At 34.3% G+C, this 18,357-nt stretch overlaps 2 protein-coding genes across 11 annotated transcripts; both read left to right on the top strand.

Moving 5' to 3' along the window:
- The first annotated feature begins 6,487 nt into the window (after positions 1–6,487).
- Positions 6,488–11,978, top strand: LOC144571586 (vacuolar lysine transporter YPQ1-like). 4 transcript variants are annotated; one of them, XM_078320933.1, is made up of 16 exons: positions 6,524–6,651; positions 6,752–6,852; positions 7,475–7,720; positions 7,845–7,887; positions 8,037–8,065; positions 8,159–8,185; positions 8,274–8,369; positions 8,453–8,601; positions 8,965–9,112; positions 9,745–9,864; positions 10,055–10,168; positions 10,317–10,337; positions 10,757–10,815; positions 11,119–11,209; positions 11,465–11,565; positions 11,790–11,978. In XM_078320933.1, exons 3-15 carry the CDS (start codon positions 7,709–7,711, stop codon positions 11,528–11,530), a joined length of 975 nt encoding a protein of 324 aa, XP_078177059.1. In that variant the 5' UTR covers positions 6,524–6,651; positions 6,752–6,852; positions 7,475–7,708; the 3' UTR covers positions 11,531–11,565; positions 11,790–11,978. The 4 variants fall into 4 exon arrangements, with proteins under 4 accessions (XP_078177057.1, XP_078177059.1, XP_078177058.1 ...); XM_078320932.1 differs by lacking the exon at positions 8,037–8,065; XM_078320934.1 differs by lacking the exon at positions 6,752–6,852 and having other exon boundaries at positions 6,534–6,651.
- A 2,604-nt stretch (positions 11,979–14,582) lies between these two features.
- Positions 14,583–17,423, top strand: LOC144572050 (RNA-binding protein P-like). Of its 7 annotated transcripts, XM_078321455.1 has the most exons (5): positions 14,589–14,903; positions 14,992–15,003; positions 15,034–15,314; positions 15,537–16,381; positions 17,125–17,423. In XM_078321455.1, exons 1-4 carry the CDS (start codon positions 14,720–14,722, stop codon positions 16,368–16,370), a joined length of 1,311 nt encoding a protein of 436 aa, XP_078177581.1. In that variant the 5' UTR covers positions 14,589–14,719; the 3' UTR covers positions 16,371–16,381; positions 17,125–17,423. The 7 variants fall into 7 exon arrangements, with proteins under 7 accessions (XP_078177580.1, XP_078177581.1, XP_078177582.1 ...); XM_078321454.1 differs by lacking the exon at positions 14,992–15,003 and having other exon boundaries at positions 14,583–14,903; positions 15,022–15,314; XM_078321456.1 differs by lacking the exon at positions 14,992–15,003 and having other exon boundaries at positions 15,022–15,314; positions 17,070–17,423.
- Positions 17,424–18,357: the final 934 nt, after the last annotated feature.

Below are 18,357 nucleotides of genomic sequence, written 5' to 3'. Positions count from 1 at the left end.
GTCTTAAAATTTAAGTTACTATGTTTTTAAAAATGGAGCTATGATGGAGGTACAAAAATAGATACATTTGAACCCTCCTCGGTATTTAATTCTAGTAAAATAAATAGATAAAGTAGTGCTGATTTTTTTTTTATGTATTGTGTTAGTAAATAGTGAGGATAATTATGTTAAAAGTTAAAATATTCGACGCTTCAACTCCATTTATAAAGATGCTTAAATTTTAGAGTAAAGATGTTGTCCCCCTTACTTCTGTCCCCTAAATGTCCCCCTAACTAACTAACTAACTAACTAGTTAGTTAACTAGTCTTTAATTAACTGTCTTTTTTATAAGCAAAAAGTTCTAGAATCACTCTTTTATCCCATTTAGATCTAAAACCACAAGACTCATTTACAATGGCATCTTTCCTCCCTCGCCTCTCAATCAGGAGAGAGTGAAAGAGAATCATCAACCAAGAGAACAAGGTGCTTTATGTACTCGGGAGAGAGAAATCCGAATGAGAGGGAGAGAGAGAGCACGGATGCAATGGAGGCGTGCTTGTAGGGCTTCGGGTCACAAAGTCGTACTCAGCATGGGTGGGAGTTAAGGCGCGCATGTACGGCTTGGACTTTGTGTGAGCAGAGAGGAGAGGAGGGGATCAGGGGACAGAGGGAGAGAGAGAGGTGTTTTGGAGGGATCGTTCCCTTCTTCAGGAAGGAAGAAAATAGAGGGAGAGAAATAAAAGGAATGGGGTCCACTGGAACATATGAATACTTTATTAGTTAGATATGAATACTTCATTTGTTAGATATGCATACTTCATGTTAGATATGAATACTTTTTGGAAGAGGTGGGGTGAGAGAAATGAATCTGACATTGAATTTTGAACTGTATAAATTATTTCGAACATGTATGAATACTTCGTAATCGTAAGTATGAATACTTCTTGGAAGAGGTGGGGTGAGAGAGATGAATCTGACTTTGAATTTTGAATTGTATAAATTATTTCGAACATGTATGAATACTTCGTAATCGTCAGTATGAATACTTCTTGGAAGAGGTGGGGTGAGAGAGATGAATCTAACTTTGAATTTTGAATTGTATAAATTATTTCAAACATGTATGAATATTTCGTAATCGTCAATATGAATACTTCTTTTTATATGAAAATTGATATTTTGTAGCTATATATTTCTTTTTCTTTATATGAATACTGTACATTGCACATTTTTAGATATGTCAGTACATAAATATGAATACTTTATAAGATTGTGTATGAATACTTTTAAATAATAAGTATTCCTTTATATAGTTAATACTATAGGAATACATAATTTGTTATATATGAATACTTCTGATTTATAAATAATATATGAGTAGTTCCTCTGTTAACTTTTGAAATTTCATGTATATTGACTAAATATGAATAAATAACTGATTAGAGATGAATACTTCATGTTTATATGAATTTTTTATTTGTTATTTACAAATATATAATTATTTCATGAATAATCATATGCATACTACCCACACATTCGGTTATCAATACTTATATAGTTGGATATGAATACTTAATGTATATTGACAACATATGAATATTTCATGGGATACATATGAATGCTTCATATGTACTTTCAATATATGAATAATTCATTTATATTGACTATTTATTCCTATTATTGCTAATTTTTAACATATTAACTATTAATATATCATTAGTTAGAAATGAATATTTCCATACATAAATATGCATATCTATAGAAGTATTCATATATGTACAATTATTAATATTTTTTAAATATGGATGTAGAGTTTAGTAGCACATCATAGATCAGTATGTGCAAGTGAATATTATATGGATTAGATATGAATACTTAAAAATTAGTATATGCATTCGCTGTTATTAGCAATTTGCGAAAACGTCGCTTTCAACAAACGGTTACAGTCCCCCAATCCAGCCTGTGTTGGTCCCCAGCAGTCGTTAGTGGTCCCCAACAGTTAGTGTTTATGTTTGACCAATAATATGGATAAAAAAACAATAGTTAATTCCATAGGTATGAATACTATACCTGTCAACGTTTAATATAATCATAATCAGCCCTGCTGGTTGCCAGTTGTCCAAGTCAGTTAGTGTCCCTGTCACAACTTTTTTGTCTTTTAGTGGGGGGACGTTTAGGGGACTGATATAGGGGGACTATTAGTCGATCCCTAAATTTTAATCTTCCTTACTCTGCCTTAAAATACATATTTATCCTCACTACTTGCCCTCACTCTGATAATAATTGGCAAAAATATGACAATTATTATCATATCAGTGAAGTAGATAAGATGGTATTGAATAAGAGTACCAAATTGCCCTCGCATGTAAAATACTAATATTTAAAATATATTAAAAAATTAAGAAATTTGATATTGTAACTTTATTTTACCTTGTCATTAAAATATTTAAAATATTATCACCCCGCTCATAAAAAAAAAAGAATGTGATGACATTACTTATTAGTAACGTTCATTTCACATATATATGTATTTCATCAAAACTAAAATATACAATTATATAACAAAACTTAGTGGATTTTATAGTATGAACAAATCAGATTATAAGTCCTAAAGTTTATATGAGAAAAATAAAGATTCAAATTATGTCGTGCCAACTTGAAATATTGAAGTTGATGTACAATTCAAATTTGTTATTACAAAATTTTAAATACATGTGTTCGAATTCATAAACAGTTCATGTACAATCAAAGGTTTAAATAACGTTTATCGTGTCATAGCGGAATGGCTAAAATACCAGCGCTTTGTCCATATAACGCCGCTATAGCGTCAATAATGTCATAGTTTTTATAGTCCGAAAACGCTATAGCGTCGTTATTGTTGGGTTTCGGACTGACCAAAACCGGTTTAGACTTAAGATGCAGAAATACCGTAAAACAAAAATTTTTCTTCTAACTTATGCCAAGGATTAAACGGGGTATGTCAGGAAACTTTCCAAGGCGGTCCACCTTCAGTATTCCTTTGGCATCAAAACCCAATTTAATCATTTTACAGATCTACTCCATAATTGATTTCTAAAACTTTAATCTACTTACCAATTAAATAGATTAATATAACATTTATACCTTGTTTCCAAATTCATATTGGAATGCAGACCGAGCGAGAAGAGCGACTCCGGGAATGACTTGTCTCGGAGCACCAGACGTCTGATGCCTCTATCGGTTATCCACCAGGACTAACCAGAGAGCTGTTTATTTCTTTTGCCAGAAATATTATAAATCGTGGGATTCTGCAAAAACACTATTCACCGAGAAAAGATAAAAACACGTAAACACAAACTTGCAGTTATTCAGATTCACTAATAAGCAAAATTGAAATATCGCTAAATTCAGGAAAACACTAGTCACTGATCCCGCAAATATACTTCTCAACAACCCGCAAGATTGTACGTAAACTACGTATAACTTTTTTTTCTCAACCAAAACACTATTTGGGAGAGAAACCGAGAAAGAGAGAAAATAGAAACTCGAATCGATCAGATAGATTCGATACGAAGTGAATTAGTAGTTTTTCTCGCTACCCCTCCACCCCTATTTATAGGGTTATATGGCGGTTGTCAAATGACCGAAATACCCTCGGGTGGATAAGGATGATGACATGTCACGATGACGTGTCATGTGGATAAGAACGATGACGTGTCATGTGGATAAGGATGACATGTGAAAAGACAAAAATGCCCTCGGCCCAAATTCAATTAATATTCATATAATTATTCTGAACAATTATATTTCTTGCGGTTGTTGTTTCGGTAACTTTTATACAACGTGTTGTGCACGTTTATAAATTAATTGTTGTTTTGCTTGTCATCTTATATGACATTTATAATTTAATTATATCACGTATAATTAATTATAACCATCTTATTATTAATCATAATCAATTTATAATTAATCAATAAGATTCTCCGAGTAGCTCCTATATGGTGTGACCCAATAGGATCTCTATTATGTTTGTAAATAGAATCAGAACTGTTCTAACTTCTATAATCATAGGAGACATCTGACATCTGCACTATGACCATCCAATTACACAGATGATGATGTACTGTGCAATATCACGATCCAGTAAACTATTTTACTCGTGTTAATTATTTGTCTCGTAGTTATTAGATCAGTTTCAAGGTAGGTGTGTGTCATCCTTGCAAACATAATCTTTTCTTGATCTTGAACATATTACCAAATATAATTACTCTTGTAATTATACCGCATGCAGATAATCTTATTATGTTAAGGGGCACAGTGATACTATAACTCGTATAGAGATACGAGAGACAATAGTATTTTTGATAAACCATCACTTCCTCAGCTAAGCTATGTATACCAAAGAGCTACCATTATAGCTACTTTTTACGGATAGCGTAAGGTAACAATCACACATACACATATGTTAGTAGGAAAGATGAATACCTCATACTGTAGAACTTAACACTGAATGAAAGCATTAATGACACGAACACAATTCCATTTAATGTTTCATTCGGGGTCTGTCAAATACGTTGTTCCTGGAACAAGTATCTATGTGATTAAAATGACACTCTTGTCTATGGTCTGTAAAACTTGACCATCTTTCAATCCACATACTAACCTTATAGCGGTCAATTAGTGTTCTTGCTAATTACCTCACTTAGTGACTTTTAAGAGTACATATCATCTATATTATGAAATTTCATAATTTCAGTCATGAACTCGAAATGATTCATAAATACAATAATACTCAAGGCAACAAAATGATTAATCATCCAATTCATGAACAAAATATATATGATAAACTATCGTACTATTGACTTCTAAATTATTACAAACTAACAGTTATAACGCACTATTTAGAACCTTGCGCATAATAGAAGTGCTATAAGAAAAGTATTAGCTGAAATAATTATATATATAGCTAATCAAATAACTTAAATATAAGTTGAAGTTCGTATTAATATGTGTTTTATGTCATGTTTTCAATACACGGAAAAAAAATAAGAGAATTATTATCAAATTTTAGAAACAGTGTCATATTTTATTTGATAATAATCGAAGGTTTAAATAGCGTTTATCGCATCATAGTGGACTGATTAAAAAAAACAGCACTATGCCCAAATAGCGCTGATAGCGCCATAGCTTTTATGGTCTGAAAACGCTGTAGCGCGCTATTTAGAACCTTGAATAATATTATATTTTGGTAGCTATATTTTTTAGTCATTATAGTTTTGGCATTAACAAAGTATCATTAAAAATGTATTAATTAGGGAAAAATTTATATATTTAAATTCTTTGAAACAAACGTAGCAAGTGTTTATAGAATTTTATTTTTGTAAGATAATAAATGACTCATTATGGAAAGAAGTATCTTATTTAATCCAGAAAAAAATCAAGATATTGACTATTTAAAAAAAAATTAGTAACGCATTAATTTCTTACAGATCTTAACAAATATAACGAATCTTAATTAGGATTTAGGAACAAAACTAAAATAAAAAGAAAACTTTATCTTAAGCGCTGAATATTATAGCGCTGCCCTTTCAGAAATCCTTTTCGAGAGCCAAACGTGCCTTAAAATGGAATAAGAAGTTTAGGCCTAAATAGCACTGAATATTATAAAAAATCTTAATTAATATTTTATTATTAATAATTATTATTAATTTATAATTAATATTTTATATTATTAATATATTAAATAAATTTTATAATAATACATAATATATTACAGTTATTATTAATATATTAATATTATATAATAAATATCTTATTATAAATAATTAATTAATTTGTGTTTTCAAAACTTTAGTCCTCCACTAAATCTAACCAAACAAGAAATAGTTTAAGCTATGAATTAACTTTAAACCTCAACCAAACATAAATAATTTAGATCGGCTTAAGTTAGAATAACCAATTTAGAGACCACAACCAAACATGGATCTAAGAATAAATAACTATTATGTTCTATATTTTGGACACCCTAAATGTAATTTTTTTTTTTTTTTACAATTTTACTGGTACCTCAAAATATGCGCCGGATCTTAACACTTTCTTAATTTTATCTACTCAAACATCATTAATAGAAAACTGAAACATACAGGGGCATGTTTTTGGATAGTTTTGGAAAGCATATCCGGACATCATCCATTTTTTTTTTTTTTTTTTTTTTCCGGCCAAAGATTCGGAGATCAATGTCGAGGAGCTTCTGACGGTTTTTATCGAAACTCTCTGAAGTAACTTCACTTTTAAGTTTAGACAAACCGTCCGATCAGAACTCAGACCAACCCGGAAGCCTTTAATAATCATGCCTGGCAGATTGGATGGTTCCGATCTAAAATTAAAATTTGAGTTAATTCAGGTTAATGAATTAGCCCAAGACCAACAAAATCGACTCACGTGATACCTCATTTGTCCGCCACGTGTCGTTCTCTAAGCCAATTCCGGGTTCATGAAAGCTAAAGCCACACATAATAACCCGCCAATCTTTGATTTTGAGAAGAGAGAGAGAGAGAGAGAGAGAGAGAGAGAGAGAGAGAGGCAGAGAAATTTGTTTCCTCATTTTTCCTCTATAATCAGCTTAGAAACCCTTGTTTCTGTTCTCTGGCCGCCGCTTTTCACTCTCTTTGGACCGCCTCACCAAATTCGACTAAGGTATTTTTCTATTTTCGGCCAACCTTTTTTTGGTATTTTTGTCAGAGCATTTTTGGAGAATCTCTTACGCCATTTATATCATTTTTTTCTCGCGGCGAAGGTTATATAAGAGGTGGAACATTCAACATTGACATAAACTTGTCGCTTCAATTTGAGGCATCACCTAAATTTCTTTTATTTCTTCAGTTTATTAGTAATCGAGTAAGTATTTTATTTAATCTCTAGTTTGTTTCTTGTATGTAACTTGTTTCTTGTTTGATTAATTTGTTAGCCCTATAAAGCCGGGGTTTTTAGGTTTTGGTTTGAGTTATTAGAAGATTTAATTAATTAGTTTATAGTAAATGCCGAGAAGTTCTCGTCTAGGCCTAGGAAGACGACAATGGTTCCTCATAAATAAACCCGAAAGAGAGAGAGGGGGAGGGAGAGAGAGAGAGGAGAAAGATTCTCTCGTTTATGAATTTATAATTTTGTATATTTTTTACTTTTTACTTATTGGATCTGTTACCGTGTCAGCTTTAACCTCTGTTTCATCTAAAAAAAAAAGCTTTAACCTCTGTTTTGTCCTCTGCTCTCAGCAATTTTTTATTCTTTCCCCTCCAACCGAGAAAATACTCGGAGCTTCTGGATTTTCTTATCCAATTTTAATTGCATTTCTTAAAAGCTTTGTATCAACAAGAATTTAAATTCGTTTTGTATCCTGTTCCACAATATGATCATTGAATCTGATGACAGACTTCATTGGTGAAAAATACACACGTAATCTATTTATGCATCTAACCTTTTCCACGCTTTTATTAAATTTTATTCTTCTTTTATGTATCAGGTCAGGAATTTAAATGGGTTTTCTTTCAAGTCCTCCCCCTAAATGCTTAAGCGAGGGCTGTTCGGAGTGGGCTCGTGTGTATTTGAAATACTGTCTGTGCGGTACAAAGGATGGTGTTGCTCTTTCCTTAGGTCTTCTCAGTGTTGTGAGTTGGGGTGTAGCCGAGATACCTCAAATTATAACTAATCATAAAACCAAGTCGGCTGAAGGGCTTTCTATTGCTTTCCTAACAACATGGATTGTTGGGTAAGTTTGAAATAATAAATTTATTTAACTGATGTTTATGTACATATTTTGTTCATTAAAGTGATATTTTAGAGGTTCTCTTGATTATTGATTGTGATGTCTGTCTGTCTAATTCCAATTATAGGGATCTGTTCAATATGATCGGCTGTTTCTTGGAGCCTGCTACTGTAAGATTTCAAACTTCTTTTTTACTGATATTTTGCTCTCTACTTAATTACACATATGTCATGTGGTTCTAGCAATGGAACATGAGCATTGAGCACTTATGGTCAAATTCATTTCACCACGTTTTTTTTCTTACTAATTCTTGACCCAGGCTGTGTCAGCTCGGTAATCTCGGGTCCAGTTGAGTTGATTTTAATTAAGTTTTGTAGTCTATGAAGTATTTGTTAAGAAGGTAAGGTGGCTAATATTTTTTTTTTTCATTTCAAATTGCAGCTTCCGACACAATTTTACATGGCATTGGTAAGACAATTGAAACTAATACTTCAAACTTCAGTTTTTCTAGAAGCAATGTAATATCTATAAGTGAATGAACTTAATTCTTGTGCAGCTGTACACTGCTACTACGATAGTCTTGGCATGGCAGACCATATATTATGGGCACCTCTACCATCGAGTTAAATCGAATAAAAGTGAAAATCAGAAGGTATATGAATTTCAAAGTTCCATTGCGAAACTTCTCTTTGCATATTAAACATGTAGGGTTAACATCTTGAAAATAATTTTCAGAGTCAACAAGAAGTAGGTGATGGTAAGGAATCGAGAACTGTCAATGTGGAAACAACAAATGATTGTGAAGACAGTGCAAATGGAAGGAGCTCACCAATTCCTGTAGGAACTAAGCACTACTATGTGGATGGAGCTGACTTTTACTATACGTAATTGCTATTTTCCCTTAATGCTCAGTTTTAGAAAAGCAATGAACCTCATGAGCTGGTTCTTAATTTGAGAAAATCAGATGGGTCTAGTCCACCCATTAAAGCTGAAGAAATGATAAGAAAGCGAGACACCATCCTTAGCAAATTCAAAATTGATAACTTAGGCCCTGTTGAAATTCCATTTTCTATTGAACTTTTATTTTTTCCTAGCTTGAGATCACTAGTTGGAGTTGTATCCAAACCAGGAATAAGATTAAATTGAAAAGGCGTGCAAAGAGGAAAACAGACATATTAAGGCAACAATTTAAGGTTTGTTAACTGTGGCGTAAGTACTTTTGATAAACTCTAAATGTTATATGCTAGGTCGGCGAGATCCTTGTCAAGAAGCCCATTACCAATGGCTGGTTCATGGGTAACACATTCACGACAAACACCTCCCCTCTCTGAACCTTTACTCGGTGCACGCTCTCAGATGAAGTCCGCACCGGTCACCAAAAACATGCTTTCTGTGGTAAGTTATAATATCTTAATTTTTAAGAAAAATTTATGCATGAAGATTCCATAGCAAACCATCTTCCCATACAAAAAATGAAATATCTTGATATATCCAACTTAATTACGCTACCTGCTTGCTAAAAAATAGAGCAGTATGCTGGGCATCTCAGTGATGCCGCATCATTAATAAAGCAGGAAGTGTGGGGTATAAGACTATGAGCAAGTTATGTCTTGGAGGGAAATGTAGTGTTCTGATTTCTGAAAGTTCCATGTTGGTGTTGATTTTGTTTACATACAGAGATCTGTGTTCTATTTTGGAGTTTCTGGGTGTACATCTAGTTGATTTTGATTGAGACTATGATTTCATTATATGAATAATTGATGAACCTTTATATAGTAACAAAATCTTTTGAACCCGCAATCTATTTTTTCGAAAATCACATTTATATGGAACTATGATGAAAAGTGCTACAAGTAATAAGAACCTTCGGAACCCGCAATCTATTTTTTCGAAAATTACATATGAAATAGACAATTAGTCCTTAGCAAAGAAAAGTGAAATAAAATGCACTAGATAACTTCAAGATATTATGAACATCAGATGCATTATTATTAATATGATCCAATTATCGCAAAATTTATTTGCAGGTACCTTTGGCAATTTTCCTGGTTTCCGCATTCAACCTTTGGTCATCCGCACAATATAGTTTTAGTCAATCATCTGATGGAATGGTCATTCCTGTTGGCCGAAAGCTTTTGCAATTGGAGGTAAAAGTTCTCTTGCAGTACACAATTTTAGACAACGGTAGTTTATACAGTTAACCAAAATTAACACTTCTCTGGTACATACTCCTTATAACAAATTGATTCGTATAAAAATATTGCGATATAAGGTGCACAAAAACCAATCACAATTGCTAGTATGGTACTTCTAAATTTTTTAATATAACAATTGAAGGGTATTATGCTAAATTCTGGAGGTGGTGGTGGAGAAAGTTGGATTGGAACCTTCCTTGGGTGGGCCATGGCGGCAATATACATGGGAGGTCGCCTCCCGCAGATCTACTTGAACGTGAGTAATCATTTCTGATATTTGATTTTGGACATTCATTAGATGAGTTAGACACAAAATAGAATGCCATTAGTTATTCATAATATTTCTAAATTTGAATATTTTTAAACCTGTGTAAAGTCTGACTTGCTATCAAATGCTTTTTCAGATCAAAAGAGGCAATGTGGAGGCAAGTAATCTATCATTTCTTACTTTTTGGGGGGCTGCCTTGCCTGCCTGCTCATTAAGTGCTGAGCTAGCATTGGGCACGGAATATAGCCTAAGCTAGAAAATAAGACAACACAATAGAATACAAGCTTGGAAGTAAAGCAGAATTGTGTTTGGCTTAAACTTGACTTGGCCAAAGAAATCATAATGTTAAACTTGATGCAAAATCGGACTAAGCCTTAAACCAGTGAAAAACTAATAACTGATATGTCTTGTCTAAACTCTGGCCAAGACTAACTTATACCAAGTTTCCAAGACCAGGCTGTGTCCTGTTTGGTAGGGTTAGTCCCAAATACTAAGACTATGCTGAAATTAGGCTTTGGCGTCAGCCTAAGTCTTCGTTTTTTAGTTTTTAGCCTCATGTCACCTATTTACTTTCAGGGACTTAATCCACTGATGTTCATTTTTGCTCTATTCGGCAATGTGACTTATGTCGGAAGGTAATGCCAAAAGTTTGGGAGTATTATTCCTTACACTCCTTTTCTTAGTTATTAAAATTTATAGTTCACGGAATTGTGTATGGAATCCTTCTAGTAATTATTTTTTTAATCTCATAGTGCTAATTATTATTGTGCACGCTAGAACTAAATGAAAGTGAAGCAAAAAGAGGATGTAGGACTAGAAATGGAAAAAAAGAAATTGTGTGGTGTGGCTAGCAAGGATTTTCTAGTATCAAATTTACAATGCTGAACTGCATTTAAATTTTATTTCTAACTCTTCTCTCTCTCTAATTTGTGATGCAGCATTCTTGTCAATAGCTTGGAATGGGCAAAAATAAGTCCAAACCTGCCCTGGTTGGTTGATGCTGCTGGTTGTGTGGTCCTTGATACCTTCGTATCCTTTTCTCTATTTGCATATTCCTCAAAATATAGTCACCAAACATTTCAAATTTAGTTGCCAGCATAATACCAGTCCCTAATGTCTGGTATGATTTGTATAACTGGTTAGGTAGCAAAAATAATGATAATCTTTGGTATTGGTATTCAAACTTGTATTAAGTTGAATGTTATGACAAAGGCTCAGGCGAAAACATGTGTTCTCGATCACAAAAACAAAATATGAACTGAACTTCTTTAACTGAGATTATAGATAATGCTGCAGTTTCTGTATTTTTACCTTAAATCAAGGAAGAGTTCTCAAGACATAGAGAAATGAAGAGTTTTTGCAATGCTATTATAGCATATTTCAAGGTTTGTTCTTTAGTTCTGAATTATCGATTCGCATTTGCTTCTCCTAGAATAGTTATTAAAGATACCTCATTGTACTCCAATCCCCACTTCACCCATTCTTTTGAGGGGTTTTTGTGTGGTGGGGGGGCGCAGCAATTTGACAGTGGGATACCATCTTCTTTATTTTAAAGATAATGGAGTTTTACATTTTTTCCTATTAAAATTTTTTTTGTTTTATTTTTCAGGTGATCGTTGCAGTATCCGTTGCCTTGTTTCTAGTTTTAGAACTCTGTAATTTAATGATGCCAAACAAATCCTGTACTATTGGGGTGCTTTTAGTATTTTGTATGTGGAGTTGTGACAGCAATTTATAGCGTGTAAAGTATTTAAAAACAATTGGTTTTTGGTAACTGTTAAATAGAGTTTTGTACCTCCTTGGAGCAAGAACTTGTAGTTTGTAGATTGAGGCAAGTGAATTCTCTTTGAATTGTTAGCTAGGTCCTGGGGATGTATGTAAATAATATGTACTACCAAACAGTTGATGTTATGTTGTTCCATGCGATCGACTTGAATCCTGTCCCACAACGATTTTGGATTTATCAAATGTGAGCTATATATATTCTAGCTAGGATGATTGAGTGTGGTTTATGGAGCAGCATGACACATAATAGAAGGAACAATAGTTAAAACCAATAGATCGACAATCCTGTATTCCAGTGGACTATAAGCTAGTAAAATTAAATTCGGTCTGAGAAATGGAGGTAGCTCCATGTACTACAGAACCAATTGAATTCGGTAGATGCCTTGGCATATCCTCTTTCTCTTCGAGTAGGTTTTCTATATCAATTTGTTGTTAGTGGTAGCATATATGCTACGGTCCCTTCTGGCACTGATTTTTCTTTTTTGAATTAAGATTGAAGGTCAAAATCACTCAACTATTTAATATTCACAAACGATTGTTTTTGTTTTGTTTTTTTTTTATAAAAAAATACCACCTTTTACACATAGAGCATTATCTTTACCATTATATAAAAAATCAGTTCTTTTTTGACACTGATCTTATCTTAGTACTAGCATAATTTATCTCTTAATTAATTAAGATCATGTCTTAGAAGATGACTTGTTTCTTAATTTTATGTTAGGCCCTACTCAAACCAACTAACTTGTCTTTTTTAGGATTATAAAATGCATCACTAGATATATAATAATATATAGGCGCATATTTGGCACTCAACGCAACCGCAAAAGGACCGAAAACACATATTCAAAACGTACCATAAAAACCTGTAATGATTAGAAGTGCAACTTAATTTATAATGCAATGAACAAAGGATTATCTTTAATTTTCTTTTCTTTTTTTTCAAACATTGGTAGTAGCTACCAATTTACAGTAAATAAATGCATTTAAAACTCCTAACAACCATCTAAAAATCCCAAAACAAACACTGCACAATATTGCCCATTAATTCCAGATAGCCCCCGATCAACACCCTGAGCACGGCCTTGTCTTTAGTAGAATGAACAAAAGATTATCAGAGCAAACAAATTAAATTGCCGTTATTTTATTTTTAAAAATAAGATATGGAGGCCCTTAAATGCATAATGTCACTGAACATAAAATCCAGCATAAATTACAAGAAGAATACAAGTCTAAAAATGCTCCAACTAGCTTCAGCATAAAATAAAAATAGCAAACAAAAGGTGAAAAAACCAAGAGCAAATAAATACGGATTTCAATAACAAACAGAAGCTAGAGCTCCGTCATGATACGTTGAATTACTAGCAACCCGTATATGATTAGATAGATCTTTTTTGGTGTGTCGAGATTTGTCAACTCAAAGAATTATTACTTGTAATTTATGTACATATAAAATTTTAAAATTTGCAAAATTATTTAGTACAAAGGCAAGCGATAAAAAGTTAAAATTTAAATGCATTATAATAACTTATAAAACTCTATTTTTCATCATTTGTTTTACCCCTTGACTTTGTGCTAAATAATTCGAAATTTTCAAAAAATTTCATCGATGTGTATCACTCGTGAAGTATATCGGTTTGAATCTGTTATTTGAAGACAATCTGATAGATTTAGAGTTATACTCATCAAATCTTTTGATGAGCATAGCACACACTAGCTAGTTTTCATCTATAATATTTCCAATTCATTTTTTAGAAGAATGGTCGAGATAACAATATAAGTATATGTGATCAAAACGTTTCTCATTTTTAATTGCAATTTAGTTCAGTAACAAAGACAATGCTCTCTGTGGAGAGATTGTAAGTTTGAAACTCGAATGGAGGAACATATATTAAATAGTTTGATAGCTTGATCCAGAGCGGAACTCAACTTTGTGTATAGGAAAGGCTAACCGACCAAATATGATATATTTAAAATATATTCCAATAAAAACAAAAATCTATATAACACAAACTAATATTGATTTTTCACAATTTAATATGAAAATAAAATATTAAAATTAACATTTATCTAAAAGTTATAATAAATAAAAATTAAGTAATGTGGACTAAGTATGTATTTAAATTGAATTTCAAAAAATTGAAAAAAATAATCTGATAATTATAATTCAATTTTCTTTCTTTTTCATTTTGAAAGGAAAAAAAAAAGAACGATGGACATTTTTTATTATGGAAAATAAGAAAAATAATTACGTAATAAAAAGGTGAAGTGAATATTTGTAGGCCGTAAAATTGCGCCTCGCCTGAATTGGAAACCCGTAGACCCAAAAATCCAAAATATTAACGGGCTATATCCACATAGTCCATCGTCTTATTAAAGCCTGCGCCAAGTTAACCTCATCGAAATAGATTGCATAACCCATTTACCCAATCCAACCAGTGAATCTTTCTTTGACACGAATAACAGAATAATTCTGTTTGGATCTGGACTGTCAATCAATTCAAAGGTGTCCGTGTGTTCCACCTCGAACCGGATTGTCCCGGATTCGGATCGGACGGCCGTGATTCTAGGTGACCCTGGCACCATTTATGCACCAAGCACAACAAAATAATAATAATAATAATTGAATATATACACGACGAGGAGCACCCGTGTCCTTCGGTTTTCGCCCTTTACGTCATCTCTTTCGTCTCTCAGCCGCTAGTCCCACTCCAACCCTAACCCTAACCCTAACTCCGATCTCCTTTCTATTTCGCCATGGCGAAGAAGCGAAAGCTCGCCGGAGGCGCCTCCACCCCGGCTGCCCAACAGCCAGCAATTAAAACCGAGCATAAGGAAGAGCCCGTCGAGGAAGCCGAACCGAGCGTACCGGTAAAACAGGAACCAGTAGAGGCCGAGGAGAATGATGAAGAGATGAACGATGACTCGGCCGTAGCTCAAGGTAATGACAGATCTGGTCTTATTTGTTCTTGAATTTCAGTTTTTGCAAAAAAATGCCATTTAACAATGGTGTTTTCTGTTTCTGTCAGTCAAAGAAGAGGGTGCTGCTGAAGAAGAAGAAGAAGAAGAAGAAGAAGAAGAAGAAGAAGTGGAAGCTGAAGCGGAGGCAGAGGATGAGGAGAACAGTCCGGCATCGATCCAGAACATCCTAGAGGCTTTCCCAAAGGATCAGCTGGTGGAATTGTTGCGGGACGCCGCAATGACCCACCAGAGCGTGCTGGACCAGGTTCGTCAGGCTGCGGATGTAGACCCCGCTCAGAGGAAGGTGTTTGTGCATGGTCTTGGCTGGGACACCACCAATGAGGTCTTGACAGCCTCTTTTAGCCCCTTTGGTGAAATTGAAGATCTAAAGGTAGGACTTTTGAGAACCATTCTAAGAAGAATTTAGTATATGTTGGTTTCAGTTAATGCTGCCTGTTCTTGACCAGTGTCTAGAAAATTTTCACCAGCGTACATACATACCAGTATAAAATAAACCCTGTATTACAACCTGTGCAGTGCAATAGTATTAAGTATGCAGCAGAATATAGCAAAATTAAGGACTGGAGCAGAACTTAATATATTACTCCTGCAGGTAGTTATGGATAAAAACACTGGCAAGTGCAAGGGTTATGGGTTTGTTCTCTTCAGACGGCGAAGTGGTGCCAAAAATGCACTGAAAGAACCTCAGAAAAAAATCGGGAACCGCATGGCTGCGTGTCAGCTGGCATCTTTAGGGCCAGTACCGACTAGTGCCCCTGCTCCCACTGGTCAGTCTCCTTCAGTCTCGGAGTACACCCAGCGCAAGATCTTCGTAAGCAATGTGGGCCCTGATGTTGACCCACAGAAACTATTGCAGTTCTTTGCTAAATTTGGAGAGATCGAAGAGGGCCCACTAGGTCTCGACAAAGCCACTGGAAAACCTAAGGGGTTCGCCTTATTTGTTTACAAATCTGTTGAGAGTGCGAAAAAGGCATTAGCAGAGCCTCATAAGAAGTTTGAAGGGGAGATGCTGCATTGTCAGAGGGCAATTGATGGCCCACGTCCCGGCAAATCTGGGTTCACGAAAAACTTAGGTCCCGGGTTTCAGGGCAGAAACAACCCAAATCAGGTCTACGGAGGTGGGGTGCCCGGTGCACAGGTGGTTGCACCAGCTGGTCTGCCAGGCCCAGGCAAGGGTCATTTAATTGCCCCAGCGGGACCCACTGTGCAGGTGCCTGCGCCTGCTGTAGCTGCGCCAGGACTGAACCCTGCTCTCGGCCAAGCTCTGACAGCCTTCCTAGCGACTCAATTGGGGGCACTGGGACAGGGTGGAGCTGCTGGTGGTCCACCACAGGGTTATGGATACGGTGCACCAGGTGGTCCATATGGTGGTCCACCGCAAGGAGGACCTGGAAGAGGGGGTGGTGGCTACATGGGTGGTATTTAGGTGAGATCAAGGTAAGAAAATCCATTCTAGTTATATTATCTTCTTGTCTGTTTCTCAGAGCAAATGCATGTCCAATTAACCAGTTGATGCACCCTTGTTAGGAGGGAATTTCCTGTGTATAATGTTTCTTGGGGTGAGCTTAGGCTGAGCTTGGTATTTGGGTGAATTACTGCAGTCTGGTTGCTTTTGTGGCCACATCCTATAGATGATTAAAGTGTCATTTTAATTTTTCACGGCTTTGAGATTTTCATTGCCACTCATCATGCAAAGTGTTTTTTTTTTTCCCAAAAAAAATATAACAAAAAGAAAACAGACCTCATGTTGTTGGATTTGAGTTAGGTATCTCCTTATGAGATGGAACTTTCAGTTTATGTACTGTTACTTAATTTTAATAAATTACCTGGTTAGTGGGTGGTTTTGATAAAATTTTGCAAATAATGTGGTGATTTCTTTTGAGTAAAATCCATCTATATTGTGAAACTTTTGCTTTGATTTTAACCTGTTATTCAAAATATGCTTCTCATTTTCTAGAAGCTTCCATGTTTGTCAATTTTTGAATATAATCAATCTATATTGGTATTTAACTCTTTTAAAACAATAGACCAAACAGTTCCATCAAGCCCAGATAATTCATGAAAAGATAAATTTGGAGGGCCAAGTATTTTTCTCATTTACAACAATGCTTTTGGCAAATTTCAGGCAAAATTTTGGATGCACATGTTTATTACAACAGCTTTTTTTAATTACTTTGCAGATTATAATCTAGCTGCTTTTATGTATTTGGAGAGAATTTTAAGAAGTGCTGCCTCTGTGCCTTTCATAAAACTTTTAAGCTTTACATGGTCATTATTACTCATTGTTGTCATAAAGCTTAGTTTTTCTAATGTGCTTTAATAGCAAGTATTTTTTTTCATTGTAAATTGTTGGTCAAATTGTCTAGAAAGGCCCTTTTATTGCAAGGCAACTGTAAAAGAACTCCATGGATTTCTGTTGTTTGTGATGCTATTGTCGAGAGATGCATTTTTAAGATTTTAAATTCAATCTTGTTTAAAAGCTTCTTTTTCTTCCTTTATCAGTTATGTTGAATGTGTTTGTTACAAATTATGTTTTGTTCTGCAACGCCAAATTTTTCTTTAACTTAGTTTTTAAACTCTTTCATATGATCCTAACCAGTGTTGATCAACCCACCCATTCTTGACACAAGGTCGAACCAGTGTACAGTATATTGTAATATGGATTTCTTTTTAAGGTCCAGACAAGTCTCATTTGATTTAAAGTACTCTTAACTCTTGTTTTAATGAAGTGCAAAACAAAGTCTGTTTGTGATCACAAAAACCTCCTCTGTCCTCTTTGTCGTCTGTAGACATTTAGTTTTACTCTATTACTGGTATATTCTGGGCTATTAGATTTTTCCTTTTTGTTTTGTTCTCTTTAATTTCGAATATTGCCTTAGTTTGTATCATACAAGGCACAGTCAAAGATAGGGTAGGCGTAACCAGAACACTCTTTTCCAGGGGCATGTTGTGAGGGGCCATAGAAGGAAGGAAAAATGTAACCAGAACATTCTTATTCTTGAAAAACATACATTTAATTTCAATTTAGCATCCAACTGTCTAGTACAAATACTTTTTTATTTATTCTACCTGGGGTGTGGTGTGCTTGGCTTTGTCGAAGTATGTTGTAGTTGTGGTTGGAATGTAGGTTTCTGCATTTTCTTGCTTTTCTGGGTAAATTTTGCATGAGTCTGTTACAACTTCTTTGTGGAAAAGGTTGTTTTCTGCATGGCTTTTGACTTGTTTAGATTTGTACCGTCCATGACTAGCAGGAGCCTGGGTCATGAGGTAAATGCTGTTTGCATTTCTCATCATAAAATTTTGGAACTTTCAGTTGAATTATGGAAAAAAATGGTGTTGCTGTAGAGTTGTTATTGTAATAGAAAATTGTATACAGTTCTCTATGTAACATTTTCATCTTGGAAGATTGCAAA

The sequence above is a fragment of the Carex rostrata genome, chromosome 19 (assembly GCF_964058835.1).
Source record: "Carex rostrata chromosome 19, lpCarRost1.2, whole genome shotgun sequence".
Classification (NCBI taxonomy): domain Eukaryota; kingdom Viridiplantae; phylum Streptophyta; class Magnoliopsida; order Poales; family Cyperaceae; genus Carex; species Carex rostrata.
Note: the sequence above shows the minus strand (reverse complement) of the source record. Positions and strands in the feature narration are given on the sequence as shown.